General features: G+C 40.7%; 2 protein-coding genes across 3 annotated transcripts in view; one reads left to right on the plus strand and one right to left on the minus strand.

The window, feature by feature from the left end:
* Positions 1-18,092, plus strand: part of LOC133611909 (guanine nucleotide-binding protein G(I)/G(S)/G(O) subunit gamma-2) — an 85,630-nt gene that overhangs the window by 2,187 nt on the left and 65,351 nt on the right. The window contains exon 2 of one of the 2 annotated variants that reach the window (XM_061969083.1): positions 16,351-16,675. The exons of the other annotated variant lie outside the window; for it this stretch is intronic. The gene's annotated coding sequence lies outside the window, so the exon portion shown is untranslated. The remainder of the gene's footprint in view (positions 1-16,350; positions 16,676-18,092) is intronic. 2 annotated transcript variants of the gene reach the window in all.
* LOC140679003 (E3 SUMO-protein ligase ZBED1-like) lies at positions 545-4,007 on the minus strand. Its single transcript, XM_072913739.1, has 3 exons — positions 3,735-4,007; positions 2,279-3,236; positions 545-550 (listed from the first exon to the last, which is right to left on the minus strand). The coding sequence occupies exons 1-3, from the start codon at positions 3,956-3,958 to the stop codon at positions 545-547; spliced, it is 1,188 nt and encodes a 395-aa protein (XP_072769840.1). The 5' UTR covers positions 3,959-4,007.

Consider the following 18,092-nt stretch of genomic DNA (forward strand, 5'->3'; position numbering starts at 1 on the left):
ACAACTCGTAAAAAATGTTTTTTTTTTTCATGTAAAGAAGGATAACTGCCTTGTGCTTAGTGACGTCATCGGGACTTCCATTGTCCAATGGTTCGCTATTTCGTCTTTTATTCCACAAGACGTGGGTTCGATTTTCGGTGACGTCAGTTCTCAAATGTGTTTATCGCTGTAAACATTACATTTATTACAGTAAAGCATTCTGTATTTATTCTCTTTTTAACCAGCTGCCAGAATTCAAAGGCTGGATGATGGAGAGGTTTTGTCCAAAAAAAATTTAAAAAAAAAGAATCGCCTTAAACCAAAATAAAAATGAACTAAATCTCCTCTGTTCTGTATTGATTGATTGATTGAGACTTTTATTAGTAGATTGCACAGTACAGTACATATTCCGTACAATTGACCACTAAATGGTAACACCCCAATAAGTTTTTCAACTTGTTTAAGTCGGGGTCCACTTAAATTGAAAGGTGTTAGTCTAGGGTTGTAGTTGCCTGGAGGTGTACTTTTAGTGCGGTTTTGAAGGAGGATAGAGATGCACTTTCTTTTAAACCTGTAGGAAGTGCATTCCATATTGATGTGGCATAGAAAGAGAATGAGTTAAGACCTTTGTTAGATCGGAATCTGGGTTTAACGTGGTTAGTGGAGCTCCCCCTGGTGTTGTGGTTATGGCGGTCATTTACGTTAAGGGAGTAGTTTGACATGTACTTCGGTATCAGGGAGGTGTAGCGCATTTTATAGACTAGGCTCAGTGCAAGTTGTTTTACTCTATCCTCCACCCTGAGCCAGCTCACTTTGGAGAAGTGGGTAGGAGTGAGGTGTGATCTGGGGTGGAGGTCTAGAAGTAACCTGACTAGCTTGTTCTGGGATGTTTGGAGTCTTGTGGTTAAGATGCAGCTGTTTGTAATTATACATTTGACCAGCAGGTGATGTCTTGTGCAAAGCATGCATTGAAGCTTTGAGAAATTCTCAAACCAATTGGCTCAAGTGGTTTCAATGCCTCATGAGGCTTCACCTGACCATCACTATCAAAAAGGGAGGAGGAGTGCAAGATTGTAAGAAACGAGTGCGAGAAAAAGCATATAGCAGTTCACACTCCAGTCCAAGGAAGGCGAGTGGTCATGCCATGATCATGCCATGATCCGTTGCCTGGATCATGTTTTGTTTAGTGAAATACTCCCTTAGTTCTGTTTCAGCTAGGGCTGCAGCTAACGATTATTTTTCTATCGATTTAATCTATAGATTATTTTTTCGATTAATCGGTTAATCTATAGATTATTTTTTCGATTAATCTATAGATTATTTTTCCTTTTACCGATTTTTTTTTTAAATTTAAAATTAAGATGAAAAAAAATAAATTTAGGCCAGTTTTTTCAAAAGGCATGGCTTTTATTTACAAAAAAAAAAAGTATGGCCACTCAGTCAACATTGAAAACATGGCAAAACATTCTGTAACACTGTAAATATTTGTGCCAATCTAAATATTCTGGAGCACTGTAAACATTAAGTATTGCTTTTAAAATGTGCAAAATAAACATCCAGTCCAACACAGTACACTATAACCAATTCTACTCATTCCAGTGAGTGACTAACAGTTGTAATGAAGAAAGGTTAGCATGTCTACATGCTCTGGGGTGAGGCTGGTTCTTTTCTTGTTTACAATATTCCCAGCAGCTGAAAATAGGCGCTCAGAAGGGGTCGATGTGGCTGGAACTGAGAGGTAAGACCGAGCCAGCATTGCCAGATTTGGAAACCTTGCCTGATGTTCTTTCCACCATTTTAATGGGTTTTCATCCTTGGAAATGGGGGATTCTCCAAAATAAGACACTAACTCGTTTCTGACCATTTCAGCATCATTACTGTCATTGTTGTCTTCCTCATTGTTGCTGAGTTCATCTGAATCTGAGCCAAGAAGTGTGTCTAGTAAAGATATAGGCCGCCTGTCAGCATCTGGTCTTTCCACTTGCATTGCTGTGCCCTGTTGAGCGTGTGTCTCCTTTTCCCTTCTTTTCTCCTCCAGAACTATTGCATGCAGCTTGTATTGAACTTTTAAACACTCATCTGCAGTCAGGAATTTCAGCTTCCTGAATCGTGGGTCAAGTGCAGCTGCTAATATGCACACATTTGGTCCATCATCTTTGAATGTGGTCTCGGCTTCCCACCTGGATGTTATCTCACGTGCAGCAGTGACCTGGAAACATTTGATTGATGCATTTTCAAAAGCAGTTTGTGTAGCCTTCCGAATCCCTTTGACCAGCAGAGGGACAGCGGAAACTGTTACATAAGATTCTCCACTCAGGTACACAGTTGCACATTCAAAAGGTTTCAGAACTTGTTCAAGTTCTTCAAGCAAGCTCCACTGGTCAGCCTTAAGATCCAGAAAATGCTTCCATCTTTGAGTGACCTCCGGATCTGACAGAGTTGCTGTTATTGGCCACCTCTGCTCAAGCAGGCGACTAATCATGTAAAAGGAACTGTTCCATCTCACAGACACATCTTGTATGAGGCTGTGGTCTGGAGAACCCATTTGTTTTTGCTTAACCTTTAGTTTTGTACTGGATAGCTCACTTTTTCTGAAGTGCTCGACCAAACTTCTTGCTGCTCCTAAAGCTCTGCTGATGTGGTTGTCCTTTAGAGCATGGTTAACTACAAGCTGTAGAGTATGGCCAACACATCTGAGGGATGAAACACCATGTCTTTCCTCAAGAACTCTTAAAGCTGCAACAACATTTGCAGCATTGTCATGTACAATGACTTGTACTAGTTTTATGTTTATTTCAAACTTATTGACAACATCCTCAATCCAAGAGGCAATGTTTTCTGCAGTGTGCTTTTCATTGAGGGGCATTGTTGTCAAGTTAATTGAGGCAAGCTCCCACTCATCATTAACAAAGTGAATGGTGACACCAAGGTAAGCTTCAGTGGCCATACTTGTCCATGCATCAGTTGTGAGTGTCAGTTTTCCTTTCACATTTTTCAGGATTGCTTTGACTTCATTCATTTTCTTTGTGTATTTTTGCTCCATAAGCTTAGTGAAGTGGGTTCTTGATGGTAGTGTGTAGCCAGAGTGAAACCGTTTGATCATTTTTTGAAACCCTTCCCCTTCTACCATATTTAATGGCCTCATGTCTATGACCATCATTTCCAGGACACCATCAGTCAGGTCAGCGGCCACTTGGGGTGTGCATTCAGTCCCATGCCTCTTTGGAAAAAAATCCTGGACACTGCTTTGTCGTTTGCTGCAACATAAGAGACAACAATTAATTTTCATTTTAAATATACCCAAATACAGCTTACTTTAATACAAAAGGTTAATTAAACTACACACATTATCTTGTTAAATTGGGTTAATAACACAACAATGATAGTATGATTAAAGTGAAGTTAATTGTTCGTTTGTACATAGTATATGTAACTGTTAATGTTGTAAAAGGTATTTGCACAACTTATTAACGTTAGCGTTAAAGATAGTATATGTAACTGTTAATGTTGTAAAAGGTATTTGTACAACTTATTAACGTTTGCGTTAAAGATAGTATATGTAACTGTTAATGTTGTAAAAGGTATTTGTACAACTTATTAACGTTAGCGTTAAAGAGGAGCGCGTCTTTGTAAACACTGAACAGGCACGCCAAACGCGCCTCTCAGAGCAAAACGGTGCTTTAGTTTATGAATTTACAACGCAGATACAAATAACACATTCATGTTTTTGTGTAATAATGACAACGTATACTCACGCGGATGATTGACTCGTTGATGGTGATGGGAAGAACGCTGTCGGATGTTTTCTTTTTAGATGCTCGTTCATAGCCGTTGTGCTGCTGTGATACGCCATTTCCGCTCGACACAGTGTGCATAAAACAACATTATTAGGCCGTTTATTAAAATACTCCCACACTTTTGACGACTTTTGGCGTGTTTTTTTCCCCTCGCTCGCATCGTTTGCTCTGCGCTCCGCCATGACAGTTGTGTGACGTAAATATGCGACGCGCCGACGCACAAAAATGACGTCGACGTATTTACGTAACCGATGACGTCGACTATGTCGACGCGTCGTTTCAGCCTTAGTTTCAGCACCCCTGGGTTTGTGTTTCCTTGGTTGCCATGGGTGCTGATTATTTTCACCTGCCTCTGATTAGTGTTCGGGACGCTCACCTGCTCCCGGGCACTAATTTAGAGAGCAATTTATTCCTGCTTTTCGCCACTCTCTGGCTGTCTTGTTCTCTGATTCCTGCTTTAATGCTTAGCTTTCCCGTTAGCTTTTGCCTTAGCTTCCCCGTGCTATTGGCACGCTTTCCTGTACTTTTGGTATTTTGACCGATTTATGGAGAATAAATCATTATCCTACCTACACGCTGGGAAAACGATCCACGCATTAACATGCAACCCCGCCATAACAGAGGGGTTTTTTGATTGATTGATTGAGACTTTTATTAGTAGATTGCACAGTGAAGTACATATTCTGTACAATTGACCCCAATAAGTTTTTCAACGTGTTTAAGTCGGAGTCCACTTAAATTGATTCATGATACAGATATATACTATCAGATATACTATCATCATAATACAGTCATCACACAAGATAATCATCAGGGTACAATCTGGAGTGTGGAGGGGGCGGGGGGTTAGGTTTGGTTGTTATCATCCATACTTGCCAACCTTGAGACCTCCGATTTCGGGAGGTGGGGGGCGTGGTTGGGGTGGGGTGTGGTTGGGGGCGTGGTTAAGAGGGGAGGAGTATATTTACAGCTAGAATTCACCAAGTCAAGTATTTTATTTTTATATATATATATATATATATATATATATATATATATATATATATATATATATATATATATATATATATATATATACAGTATATATATATATATATATATATATATATAAGAAATACTTTACGAAATACTAAGTCAAGTATTTCATATATATATATATATAAGAAATACTTGACTTTCAGTGAATTCTAGCGATAAATATATATTTGTTTTATTATATATATATATATATATATATATATATATATATATATATATATATATATATATATATATAAAATAAAAACTTGAATTTCAGTGTTCATTTATTTACACATATACACACACATAACACTCATCTACTCATTGTTGAGTTAAGGGTTGAATTGTCCATCCTTGTTCTATTCTCTGTCACTATTTTTCGAACCATGCTGAACACCCTCTCTGATGATGCATTGATGTGTGGCACGCACAAAAGTGCTTTCATCAAATGCACTAGATGGCAGTATTGTCCTGTTTAAGGGTGTCACAACATTGCTGTTTACGGCAGACGAACTGCTTTACGGTAGACAAAAACGTGACTGCTGTTGTTGTGTGTTGTTACCGCGCTGGGAGGACGTTAATGAAACTGCCTAACAATAAACCCACATAAGAAACCAAGAACTCGCCCTCCATCATTCTAGTTATAACGTGATTGGGCAGGTATGCTGTTTATATTGTGGATTAGCGGTCCGCCTGAATTTCGGGAGATTTTCGGGAGAAAATTTGTCGGGAGAGGTGCTGAATTTCGGGAGTCTCCCGGAAAATCCGGGAGGGTTGGCAAGTATGGTTATCATCAGTCATCAACAATTGAGAACAGAGGAATGGATATTGAAACAGTGTAGGTCTGACTTAGAGAGAGAGAGAGAGAGAGAGAGAGAGAGAGAGAGAGAGAGAGAGAGAGAGAGAGAGAGAGAGAGAGAGAGAGAGAGAGAGAGAGAGAGAGAGAGAGAGAGAGAGAGAGAGAGAGAGAGAGAGAGAGAGAGAGAGAGAGAGAGAGAGAGAGAGAGAGAGAGAGAGAGAGAGAGAGAGAGAGAGAGAGAGAGAGAGAGGAGAGAGAGAGAGAGAGAGAGAGAGAGAGAGAGAGAGAGAGTCTGCGTCTGCGTCTGCGTCTGCGTCTGCGTCTGCATTTGATTATTTACATTTGATTATTAACAATCTGGGGAGGGTGTTAGTTTAGGGTTGAAGTTGCCTGGAGGTGTACTTCTATTGCAGTTTTGAGGGAAGATAGAGATGCCCTTTCTTTTACACCTGTTGGGAGTGCATTCCACATTGATGTGGCATAGAAAGAGAATGAGTTAAGACCTTTGTTAGATCGGAATCTGGGTTTAACGGGGTAGGTGACCTGTTCAAGATGGCGGCCAAATTTCTCGCGCCCCAGCACCCAATGCAGTGTCTATTCTTGTATGATTTCTATCCATGAATTCAACCCTAAACAACAACCTTCCTGTTTGTTGGTGGTTTCCTGTTACGTCACATGACTGTCATACCCTTATTGACCCTCTGGGGGCAGCAGTGAGTCCCCCCCCAGACCCCTCCGCCCTCCCTTGCCTGTCATGCTAATGCTGGCGCAGATAAGCCCAGAGATTAGTCATGTATGTGTAATGTGATTATTTATCTTTTATTATCAGCTCGGGATGGGATCACGGCGCAGATGTTTTTGTCTATTAGGCTGCTTTTTGTAATGAATGCAGAGTACGCGGATGTGATGCGTTCATGTATGGAGGTTAAAGATGGAGGCCGGGGTTTTCGCACAACAACGTCGTCATCATGAAGATGAGAAGGAGGAGGAGGAGGAGGAGGAAGGATGCCTGAAGCATTGTTTACATGCGTGCGCTCACGTGGTTGGAGGGAGGAGGGGGGGGGGGGTTTCATTTCTGATTTGTGACCATCTGGACCCCCCCTCGCCCTGCCCGCCCTCCATCGAGGCAGCTGCCTGCCCCTGCCCCAATGCCTCATGGGAGTCAGCGAGAGGTTGCCACTATCGCACGCTGTCACCTAATATTCTCCCGCCAATCACATGATTGCACGCGCAAAAATAAATAGATGTCTTTAAACTCCCTCTTGTCTGCTTTGAAAACGGCAAATTCAAAGAGACAAAAGAGGAGGGGGGCGGGGGGGGGGGGGGGGCGGGTGACGGAGAAACAAGAGAATGGATTTCCCTTCCTCTGTTGCCATGGCAACAGCACTCGCATGGAGGATGACTGATTTCCTGTACAGCTGTGCAGCCAGCGAGAGGCCGAGAGCGGCGTGTTTTTGTTGTATGCGTTGTACTGTCATGTGTGTTGTATTATGTATGTGTGTGTGTGTGGTTAGCATCTTGTATCGTGACAAAAAGGCTTGCATGGCGGGCGCTGCACTTTTACACTAGCAGGCCGCAACATTAGGCACACCTGTAACGTTTACACTGTTAGATGTTATGGAAATGAATATATACACAACAATGTTTGCCTTTGCAAAGATAATTTGTGTTGTCGTGCCAAGAGTTGTGTATCCCCCCCCCCCATGTTCATTATGGGGTGGATAAATAAGGAGAAATTGAAATTGTTAGTTCTAGGGTCAAGCTGTCACCACCTTTAAAGCCATTAGTCGGCGTACAGGCCATGATTTAAGTCACATTTTTAACATTAATGTTAACATTTATGTTTATATTTAACATTAATATTAACATTTATGTTTATGTTTATCATTAATATTACCTGCCATACAAGTTTCAAAATAAGTGAACCACAGTTGTTAGACTTTTAATGTCATTGATGGCCATGCAAGTGCAAAAAAGAAGTTGATCACACCTGTTGTCAGAAGGCAAAGAGGTTTTTTGCCTTTTGACGACAAGAAGGAAAAGCCGCTGTCAGCAAGGAAGAAATAGCCGCTGCCAATGTAGAAGAAGTAGCTGCCATCAAATCAAGAAGAAATAGCTGCCATCAACGAAGAAGAAATGGACGCCGCCAACAAAGAAGAAATAGCTGCTATCAACGAAGAAGAAATGGACGCCGCCAACAAAGAAGAAATAGCTGCTATCAACGAAAAATGAGTAACCAACAATGAAGAAGAAATAGCTGCCATCAACGAAGAAGAAATGGATGCCGCCAACAAAGAAGAAATAGCTGCTATCAACGAAAAATGAGTAACCACCAATGAAGAAGAAATAGCGTCATCAACGAAGAAGAAATAGCTTCCAGCAATGAAGAAGAAATAGCCGGCGTCAACAAAGAAGAAAAAGCCGCTACAACAAAAAAAGAAATAGCCGCCGCCAACGAAGAAGAAATAGCCTGCGGTCAATGAAAAGGAAATAGCTGCTATCACCGAAGAAGAAATGGACGCCGCCAACAAAGAAGAAATAGCTGCTATCAACGAAAAATGAGTAACCACCAATGAAGAAGAAATAGCTGCCATCAATGAAGAAGAAATGGACGCCGCCAACAAAGAAGAAATAGCTGCTATCAACGAAAAATGAGTAACCACCAATGAAGAAGAAATAGCTGCCATCAATGAAGAAGAAATGGACGCCGCCAACAAAGAAAAAATAGCTGCCATCAACGAAGAAGAAATGGATGCCGCCAACAAAGAAGAAATAGCTGCTATCAACGAAAAATGAGTAACCACCAATGAAGAAGAAATAGCTGCCATCAATGAAGAAGAAATGGATGCCGCCTACAAAGAAGAAATAGCTGCTATCAACGAAAAATGAGTAACCACCAATGAAGAAGAAATAGCTGCCATCAACGAAGAAGAAATGGATGCCGCCAACAAAGAAGAAATAGCTGCTATCAACAAAAAATGAGTAACCACCAATGAAGAAGAAATAGCGTCATCAACGAAGATGAAATAGCTTCCAGCAATGAAGAAGAAATAGTCGGCGTCAACAAAGAAGAAAAAGCCGCTACCAACAAAAAAAGAAATAGCCGCCGCCAACGAAGAAGAAATAGCCGCGGTCAATGAAAAGGAAATAGCTGCTATCACCGAAGAAGAAATAGCCACAATCAACTAAGTAGAAATAGCTGCCATCAATGAAAAATAAATAACCACCAACAAAGAAGAAATAGCGTCATCAACAGCAATGAAGAAGAAATAGCCGCCATCAACTAAGTAGAAATAGTTGCCAGCAATGAAGAAGAAATAGCCGCAGCCAATGAAGAAAAATAAGCCGCCCTCAACGAAGAAGAAATAGCTGCCATCCATTTAATCCAAAAAGTAGTCTGGTTAGCGCACTCATTTCAATCATGCAAACTTTTCGGATGACTATTCAAGAAGCGCAATCAGGAATTGTTTGGAACCGGAATCAAAAACAACAAATTGGAATTAAAACCGCAATTCTAATGAATCATATTCGGTACTATACCGCCTCTAAAAAGTACCGGTCTCCCACGTCTGACACAACGAGCATGTTCGGCAGCGCACAATCGCAGAGTACTTACAAGCAGACACAGTGTGTAGACAGAAAAGGGAGGACGGACAAATTTTGGCTAAAAAAGTAAAGATAAAGGTGAAGTTATAACACTGAAACACCCCGCAGGAAGAGAGGATATTAGACATGACTAGTTAGCGGCACATTAAAATCATGACACTGAAAATGGTAACAGTGGTCTATCGATGATAAAATCAGATCCAAACTTCATTATGTGCAATCATGAACCATTTAAATGATCATCTTGTTATAGAACTCATTACGCACAAGTGAATGAAGGGCATACTTACTCAACAGCCATACAATGTCACACAAAGGGTGGCCGTATGAACATCGCCAACACTGGCAAACATGTGCCATAAAGTGAAACCAAACGAAACAACACTGTCATAAACGTGTGCCATATAGTGAAACCAAACGAAACAACACTGTCATAAACGTGTGCCAGACAGTGAAACCAAACGAAACAACACTGTCATAAACGTGTGCCAGACAGTGAAACCAAACGAAACAACACTGTCATAAACGTGTGCCAGACAGTGAAACCAAACTAAACAACACTGTCATAAACGTGTGCCAGACAGTGAAACAAAACTAAACAACACTGTCATAAACGTGTGCCATATAGTGAAACCAAACGAAACAACACTGTCATAAACGTGTGCCATATAGTGAAACCAAACTAAACAACACTGTCATAAACATGTGCCATATAGTGAAACCAAACGAAACAACACTGTCATAAACATGTGCCAGACAGTAAAACCAAACGAAACAACACTGTCATAAACATGTGCCATATAGTGAAACCAAACGAAACAACACTGTCATAAACGTGTGCCATATAGTGAAACCAAACTAAACAACAACGACAAACACATTTTGGCGAGAACATTTGCAACGCAACACAAAATAAACACGACATAACAAATTCCTAGAATTCCCTGCAGCACCAACTCTTCCGAGACGCTACAATACAAACAAACGCCATAGGTGGATCTACAGCTAACATCCACTGTAATGATACCACGTACAGGAGTGTATCTAGTCGATACTACTATGATGACATCGATATATTTTAGCATCACAACAACTTTTTTAATGTATATTATGTTTATATACTCAGTAAATACGTCCCTGGACACATGAGGACATTGATCATGACCAATGTATGTTCTTGTCACGACTTAGGATAGGATAGGACTTTATTGTCATTGCAACAAGTACAACGAAACTATGTTTTCAGCACAAACCCGTTCAAGATTAGACAAACAAACAGTGTAAAGGGTTACAAAACAGGAACGCTGATGGTTCACCACAAGGCGCCCTGTAAAAGATGGGGAAAAAGGTAAAATGCTGGGGAAGTTGAGTAAAAAAAATACAATCTAGACTGGGCTCCTAAGGGGGCCTAGTCTGGAGTGGGAAAAAACCTCCATGCCATGCACACATACAGGTAAAAGCCAGTAAATTAGAATATTTTGAAAAACTTGATTTATTTCAGTAATTGCATTCAAAAGGTGTAACTTGTACATTATATTTATTCATTGCACACAGACTGATGCATTCAAATGTTTATTTCATTTAATTTTGATGATTTGAAGTGGCAACAAATGAAAATCCAAAATTCCGTGTGTCACAAAATTAGAATATTACTTAAGGCTAATACAAAAAAGGGATTTTTAGAAATGTTGGCCAACTGAAAAGTATAAAAATGAAAAATATGAGCATGTACAATACTCAATACTTGGTTGGAGCTCCTTTTGCCTCAATTACTGCGTTAATGCGGCGTGGCATGGAGTCGATGAGTTTCTGGCACTGCTCAGGTGTTATGAGAGCCCAGGTTGCTCTGATAGTGGCCTTCAACTCTTCTGCGTTTTTGGGTCTGGCATTCTGCATCTTCCTTTTCACAATACCCCACAGATTTTCTATGGGGCTAAGGTCAGGGGAGTTGGCGGGCCAATTTAGAACAGAAATACCATGGTCCGTAAACCAGGCACGGGTAGATTTTGCGCTGTGTGCAGGCGCCAAGTCCTGTTGGAACTTGAAATCTCCATCTCCATAGAGCAGGTCAGCAGCAGGAAGCATGAAGTGCTCTAAAACTTGCTGGTAGACGGCTGCGTTGACCCTGGATCTCAGGAAACAGAGTGGACCGACACCAGCAGATGACATGGCACCCCAAACCATCACTGATGGTGGAAACTTTACACTAGACTTCAGGCAACGTGGATCCTGTGCCTCTCCTGTCTTCCTCCAGACTCTGGGACCTCGATTTCCAAAGGAAATGCAAAATTTGCATGGTTGGGTGATGGTTTGGGGTGCCATGTCATCTGCTGGTGTCGGTCCACTCTGTTTCCTGAGATCCAGGGTCAACGCAGCCGTCTACCAGCAAGTTTTAGAGCACTTCATGCTTCCTGCTGCTGACCTGCTCTATGGAGATGGAGATTTCAAGTTCCAACAGGACTTGGCGCCTGCACACAGCGCAAAATCTACCCGTTCCTGGTTTACGGACCATGGTATTTCTGTTCTAAATTGGCCCGCCAACTCCCCTGACCTTAGCCCCATAGAAAATCTGTGGGGTATTGTGAAAAGGAAGATGCAGAATGCCAGACCCAAAAACGCAGAAGAGTTGAAGGCCACTATCAGAGCAACCTGGGCTCTCATAACACCTGAGCAGTGCCAGAAACTCATCGACTCCATGCCACGCCGCATTAACGCAGTAATTGAGGCAAAAGGAGCTCCAACCAAGTATTGAGTATTGTACATGCTCATATTTTTCATTTTTATACTTTTCAGTTGGCCAACATTTCTAAAAATCCCTTTTTTGTATTAGCCTTAAGTAATATTCTAATTTTGTGACACACGGAATTTTGGATTTTCATTTGTTGCCACTTCAAATCATCAAAATTAAATGAAATAAACATTTGAATGCATCAGTCTGTGTGCAATGAATAAATATAATGTACAAGTTACACCTTTTGAATGCAATTACTGAAATAAATCAAGTTTTTCAAAATATTCTAATTTACTGGCTTTTACCTGTAAACATGTTACATATAATCACGACAACTCTCAACAGAGGGGGGCGGGAGTTGGGGCCCTGGAGGTCGACTGCTACTATGAAGCGCTGCCAGCCGTCCATCACCCCAAAGGGGAATCAAGCGGTGGTGAAGGCGTGGGGTGGGGGAGGGGTGTGTGTGTGTATGCCCATTATATTGGGTGTGTTGATGTAGTGTCTATAGGCCTGGGGCCGTTCTGCATGCAAGCAAAAGTTCGACTCCAGGTGTCGTTGAGGAGGGAGAGAGGTCAAAAGCGTCCATCGTTGAGGTGTCCTCTGGGGTTTAGATTTGGAGGACAGCGCAAAGAAAGAGGCTTCAAAAAAAGTGCAGACAAGACAAAACAAAGAGAGCAAGCAGGGAGAAGAAGGGAGCGGGGAAAAAAAATGTGACCGCCCTTACCAGAGGCAAGACAGAAAAAACCCCAAACAAACAAAAAAAAAAACTTGGTATCGGATCGATACCTAAATGTGTGGTATCATCCAAAACTAAAGTATCAAACAACAGCAGAATAAGTGATTATTACATTTGAACAGAAGTATAGATAGAACGTGTTAAAAGAGAAAGTAAGCAGATATTAACAGTAAATGAACAAATAGATTAATAATTAATTTTCTACCACTTGTCCTTAATAATGTTGACAAAATAATAGAATGATAAATGAGACAATATGTTACTGCATATGTCAGCAGGCTAAATTAGGAGCCTTTTTTGCTTATTTACTAATAAACAAAAAAAAGTTGTCTTGTATGTTCACTATTTTATTTAAGGACAAACTTGCTACAATAAACATATGTTTAATGTACCCTAAGATTGTTTTCTTAAAATAAAGCCAATAATGACATTTTCTGTGCTCCCCTTTATTTAGAAAAGTACCGAAAAGTAGATTAATAATTAGTTTTCTACCACTTGTCCTTAATAATGTTGACAAAATAATAGAATAGAAAATGACACAATATGTTACTGCATATGTCAGCAGACTAAATTAGGAGCCTTTGTTTGCTTATTAACTACTTATAAAGACAATATAACATACATCCATAAATGTGGATGCATATGCAAAAGTGCAATATATTTATCTGTAGAGTAATCTATTTATTTATATCTGCACTTTATTGCTTTTTTATCCTGCACTACCATGAGCTAATGCAACAAAATTTTGTTCTTATCTGTACTGTAAAGTTAAAATTTGAATGACAATAAAAAGGAAGTCTAAGTCTAATAAATAAATAAAAAGTTGTCTTGTATGTTCACTATTTTATTTAAGGACAAACTTGCAATAATAAACATATGTTTAATGTACCCTAAGATTTTTTTGTTAAAATTAAGCCAATAATGACATTTTTTGTGCTCCCCTTTATTTAGAAAAAGTACCGAAAAGTAGATTAATAATTAATTTTCTACCACTTGTCCTTTATAATGTTGACAAAATAATAGAATGATAAGTGACACAATATGTTACTGCATATGTCAGCAGACTAAATTAGGAGCCTTTGTTTGTTTATTTACTAATAAAAAATAAAAAAAGAAGTCTAGTATGTTCACTATTTTATTTAAGGAAAACTTGCAATAATAAACATATGTTTAAAGTACCCTAAGATTTTTTTTCTTAAAATTAAGCCAATAATGAAATTTTTTGTGCTCCCTTTATTTAGAAAAGTACCGAAAAGTAGATTAATAATTAATTTTCTACCACTTGTCCTTAATAATGACAAAATAATAGGTAGATAAATGACACAATATGTTACACCATATGTCAGCAGACTAAATTAGGAGCCTTTGTTTGCTTATTTACTAATAAACAAAAAAAAGTTGTCTTGTATGTTCACTATTTTATTTAAGGACAAACTTGCAATAATAAACATATGTTTAAAGTACCCTAAGATTTTTTTTCTTAAAATTAAGCCAATAGTGACATTTTTTGTGCTCCCCTTTATTTAGAAAAGTACCGAAAAGTAGATTAATAATTAATTTTCTACCACTTGTCCTTAATAATTTTGACAAAATAATAGAATGGAAAATGACACAATATGTTACTGCATATGTCAGCAGGCTAAATTAGGAGACTTTGTTTGCTTATTTACTACTAAAAGACAAGTTGTCTTGTATGTTCACTATTTTATTTAAGGACAAACTTGCAATAATAAACATATGTTTAAAGGGGAACATTATCACAATTTCAGAAGGGTTAAAACCATTAAAAATCAGTTCCCAGTGGCTTATTTTATTTTTCAAAGTTTTTTTTCAAAATTTTACCCATCACTCAATATCCCTAAAAAAAGCTTCAAAGTGCCTGATTTTAACCATCGTTATATACACCCGTCCATTTTCCTGTGACGTCACATAGTGAAGCCAACACAAACAAACATGGTGCATAGAACAGCAAGCTATAGCGACATTAGTTCGGATTCAGACTCGGATTTCAGCGGCTTAAGCGATTCAACAGATTACGCATGTATTGAAACGGATGGTTGTAGTGTGGAGGCAGGTAGCGAAAACTAAATTGAATAAGAAACTGAAGCTATTGAGCCATATCGGTTTGAACCGTATGGAAGCGAAACCGACCAAAACGACACGACAGCCAGCGACACGGGAGAAAGCGAGGACGAATTCGGCGATCGCCTTCTAACCAACGATTGGTATGTGTTTGTTTGGCATTAAAGGGAACTAACAACTATGAACTAGGTTTACAGCATATGAAATACATTTGGCAACAACATGCACTTTGAGAGTGCAGACAGCCCAATTTTCATCAATTAATATATTCTGTAGACATACCCTCATCCGCGCTCTTTTCCTGAAAGCTGATCTGTCCAGTTTTGGAGTTGATGTCAGCAGGCCAGGGAAGCTAGGGTCGATATTCTTCTCTGGATCAACTTCGGTGGCATAAGGGACGGTGTGAGCCAAGACATCCAGGGGGTTTAGCTCGCTCGTCTGCGGGAACAAACTGCCGCCATTGCTTGCCGTGCTACCGAGGGCCTTTGTCCCTGAATTGCTCACACACTCCGGCAGATTCAATGGGGGTCTGGCGGCAGATTTCTTTGACTTTATCGTTGGAAATGCATCTGCTTTGAGTGTCGCAGGATATCCACACATTCTTGCCATCTCTGTCGTAACATAGCTTTCGTCGGTAAAGTGTGCGGAACAAACGTCCAATTTCTTGCCACTTTCGCATCTTTGGGCCACTGGTGCAACTTGAATCCGTCCCTGTTCGTGTTGTTACACCCTCCGACAACACACCGACGAGGCATGATGTCTCCAAGGTACGGAAAACAGTCGAAAAAACGGAAAATAACAGAGCTGATTTGACTTGGTGTGCTGCTGACTCGTCTCCGCTCGGGATGGTGTCCTGCTGGATCCACTATGGACTGGACTCTTACTATTATGTTGGATCCACTATGGACTGGACTCTCACAATATTATGTCAGACCCACTCGACATCCATTGCATTCGGTCTCCCCTAGAGGGTAGGGGGGGGGGGGGTTACCCACATATGTGGTCCTCTCCAAGGTTTCTCATAGTCATTCACATCGACGTCCCACTGGGGTGAGTTTTTCCTTGCCCTTATGTGGGCTCTGTACCGAGGATGTCGTTGTGGCTTGTGCAGCCCTTTGAGACACTTGTGATTTAGGGCTATATAAATAAAAAATTGATTGATTGATTGATTTGAGAAAATGGCGGATTGCTTCCCGATGTCGTGACGTCATCGCTCCGAGAGCGAATATTAGAAAGGTGTTTAATTCGCCAAAATTCACCCATTTAGAGTTCGGAAATCGGTTAAAAAAATATATGGTCTTTTTTCTGCAACATCAAGGTATATATTGACGCTTACATAGGTCTGGTGATAATGTTCCCCTTTAATGTTCCCTAAGATTTTTTTGTTAAAATTAAGCCAATAATGACATTTTTTGTGCTCCCCTTTTATTTAGAAAAGTACCGAAAAGTACGGAAATACTTTTGGTTCTGGTACCAAAATATTGGTATCGGGACACTAGTCGCTACATTAGCTTCCAGTTATTTGTAAACATCATTAACGTCGATGGCAGTGGAGAGAAGTAAACATTTATCATCCAGCTTGGATTTTGTTTACTGACAGATCTCAGGGAGACCGTGGAGTTCTTTCCTGTGGACCTCCGGGACGTGCAGAGAGCGTGCTGATAGCAAGACCAGCGAGACCAGGGAGGGAGGGGGAGTCAGGAGGAGGAGGAAGAGGAGGAGGAGGGTATCTTCCCGTAGCCTCGGCGTTTGGCTGGAGGGTGGAGACTGGGAGCGGCGGCGAGGACGGGAGGACAGGGAGGATCTCAGCCAGAGCAGGGACGGTGTGGATGTCGTCCTGAAACTTCCCGATTCGTCTCTACCAAACTGGATCCGGAGGGGGGGGAAGAAAAAAAAAAAAGACTCCTGATTAACCAGCAGGAAAGGTAGGATCCTCTTGTTATTTTTCTTGTTGCTTCTACATCACGGGTGTGTTTCGTCCCCGCCTCTTTGGAGCAAATCTGCAGAATTTGACCTCCTTTTTCCTCATTTGACAGGATTGAGCATTGTTTTTTTGGGGGGGGGGGGGGGGGGGGGGGGGGGGGGGGTGACAAGGAGGGATAAATGGACAACAAAAACCCGGACCCTTTCCGCCATCTCTAGCATGCACCAGCTTCATGTCGTGGCGAGAGGAGGGGGAGGGGGTTTCGTCGCTGAGAGAGGCAGGGAAATTGTACATATTGTGCACCCCCCCCCCACATCCACACTCACACACACATCACTTAAAACACTGACATCCGTACACTAAATCTACTGTGTGTGTGTGTGTGTGTGTGTGTGTGTGTGTGTGTGTGTGTGTGTGTGTGTGTGTGTGTTGTGCATCCAAGCCTGTTTCCTCCACTTCTTCCACTCCGGCAAACAGGAGCGTTACAGGTGTCACCAAACAACAGGAGAGAAGGCCGTTCATTTTTCCGCCGTCGACAATTTAAACCAAGCCTGGGCAATTATTTTGACTCGGGGGGGGGGCCAAATTTAGAGAAAAAAATATGTCTGGGGGCCGGTATATCTATTTTGAGGGACATTAATATAAAACCTCACAATAATGTCTGATTGAATGCTAAAAACGTCATGACAGACCGCCTTAAAAAAACGTAATGGAATTTTTGTTTTTTCTATGACGGATAAAACACTGAATATTGACAAAATATGAACGCCACACCCCCTTTCGATCGACATATTTTACAATCAAGTTAAACGCATCAAAAATGCAACAAACGGTGAAATATTAACGCGAAGGGTACAAAATAAACCCCACCCACAATGGGTGGGGTCTTAATTTGCTCGGGTCTGATATAAACAGTCGTCTCTCCCACCGGCGGATCCGGCATGCGATCCCAGTTCAAACAGAAGAACCGGGTTTGCGGCAGGTGTAAGCTGCCTCAGGCTCGTTAGAAGGCTTCGACCTTTTCTACTTTGTTTGCTCGTGACAGTGTTGGTTTTTTTTTTCCTTTTTTTTTTTTACAAAGTTGGTTCAACCGTCGTCTTTGGGTGTACAGTTTTATCGGTTCAGACCTTAGTTCTAGATGAGTCTTTAGAGCAGGGCTGGGCAATTATTTTGACTCGGGGGGGCAAATTTAGAGAAAGAAATGTGTCTGGGGGCCGGTATATCTATTTTTAGGAAAACTAATGCAAAACCTCACAATAATGTCTGATTGAATGCTAAAAACGTCATGACAGACCGCCTTAAAAAACGTAGTGGAATTTTTATTTTTTCTATGAAGGATAAAACACTGAATATTGACAAAATATGAATGCCACACCCCCTTTCGATCGACATATTTTACAATCAAGTGAAACGCATCA

This window comes from Nerophis lumbriciformis, linkage group LG08 (assembly GCF_033978685.3).
Source record: "Nerophis lumbriciformis linkage group LG08, RoL_Nlum_v2.1, whole genome shotgun sequence".
NCBI classification, from domain to species: domain Eukaryota; kingdom Metazoa; phylum Chordata; class Actinopteri; order Syngnathiformes; family Syngnathidae; genus Nerophis; species Nerophis lumbriciformis.

Coding starts and splice junctions, on each gene's coding strand:
- LOC140679003 (XM_072913739.1), bottom strand. CDS start 3,958: ATGGCGGAGCGCAGAGCAAACGATGCGAGCGAGGGGAAAAAAACACGC. Junction 3,237..3,734: donor TCAACGAGTCAATCATCCGC/GTGAGTATACGT, acceptor CTTATGTTGCAG/CAAACGACAAAGCAGTGTCC.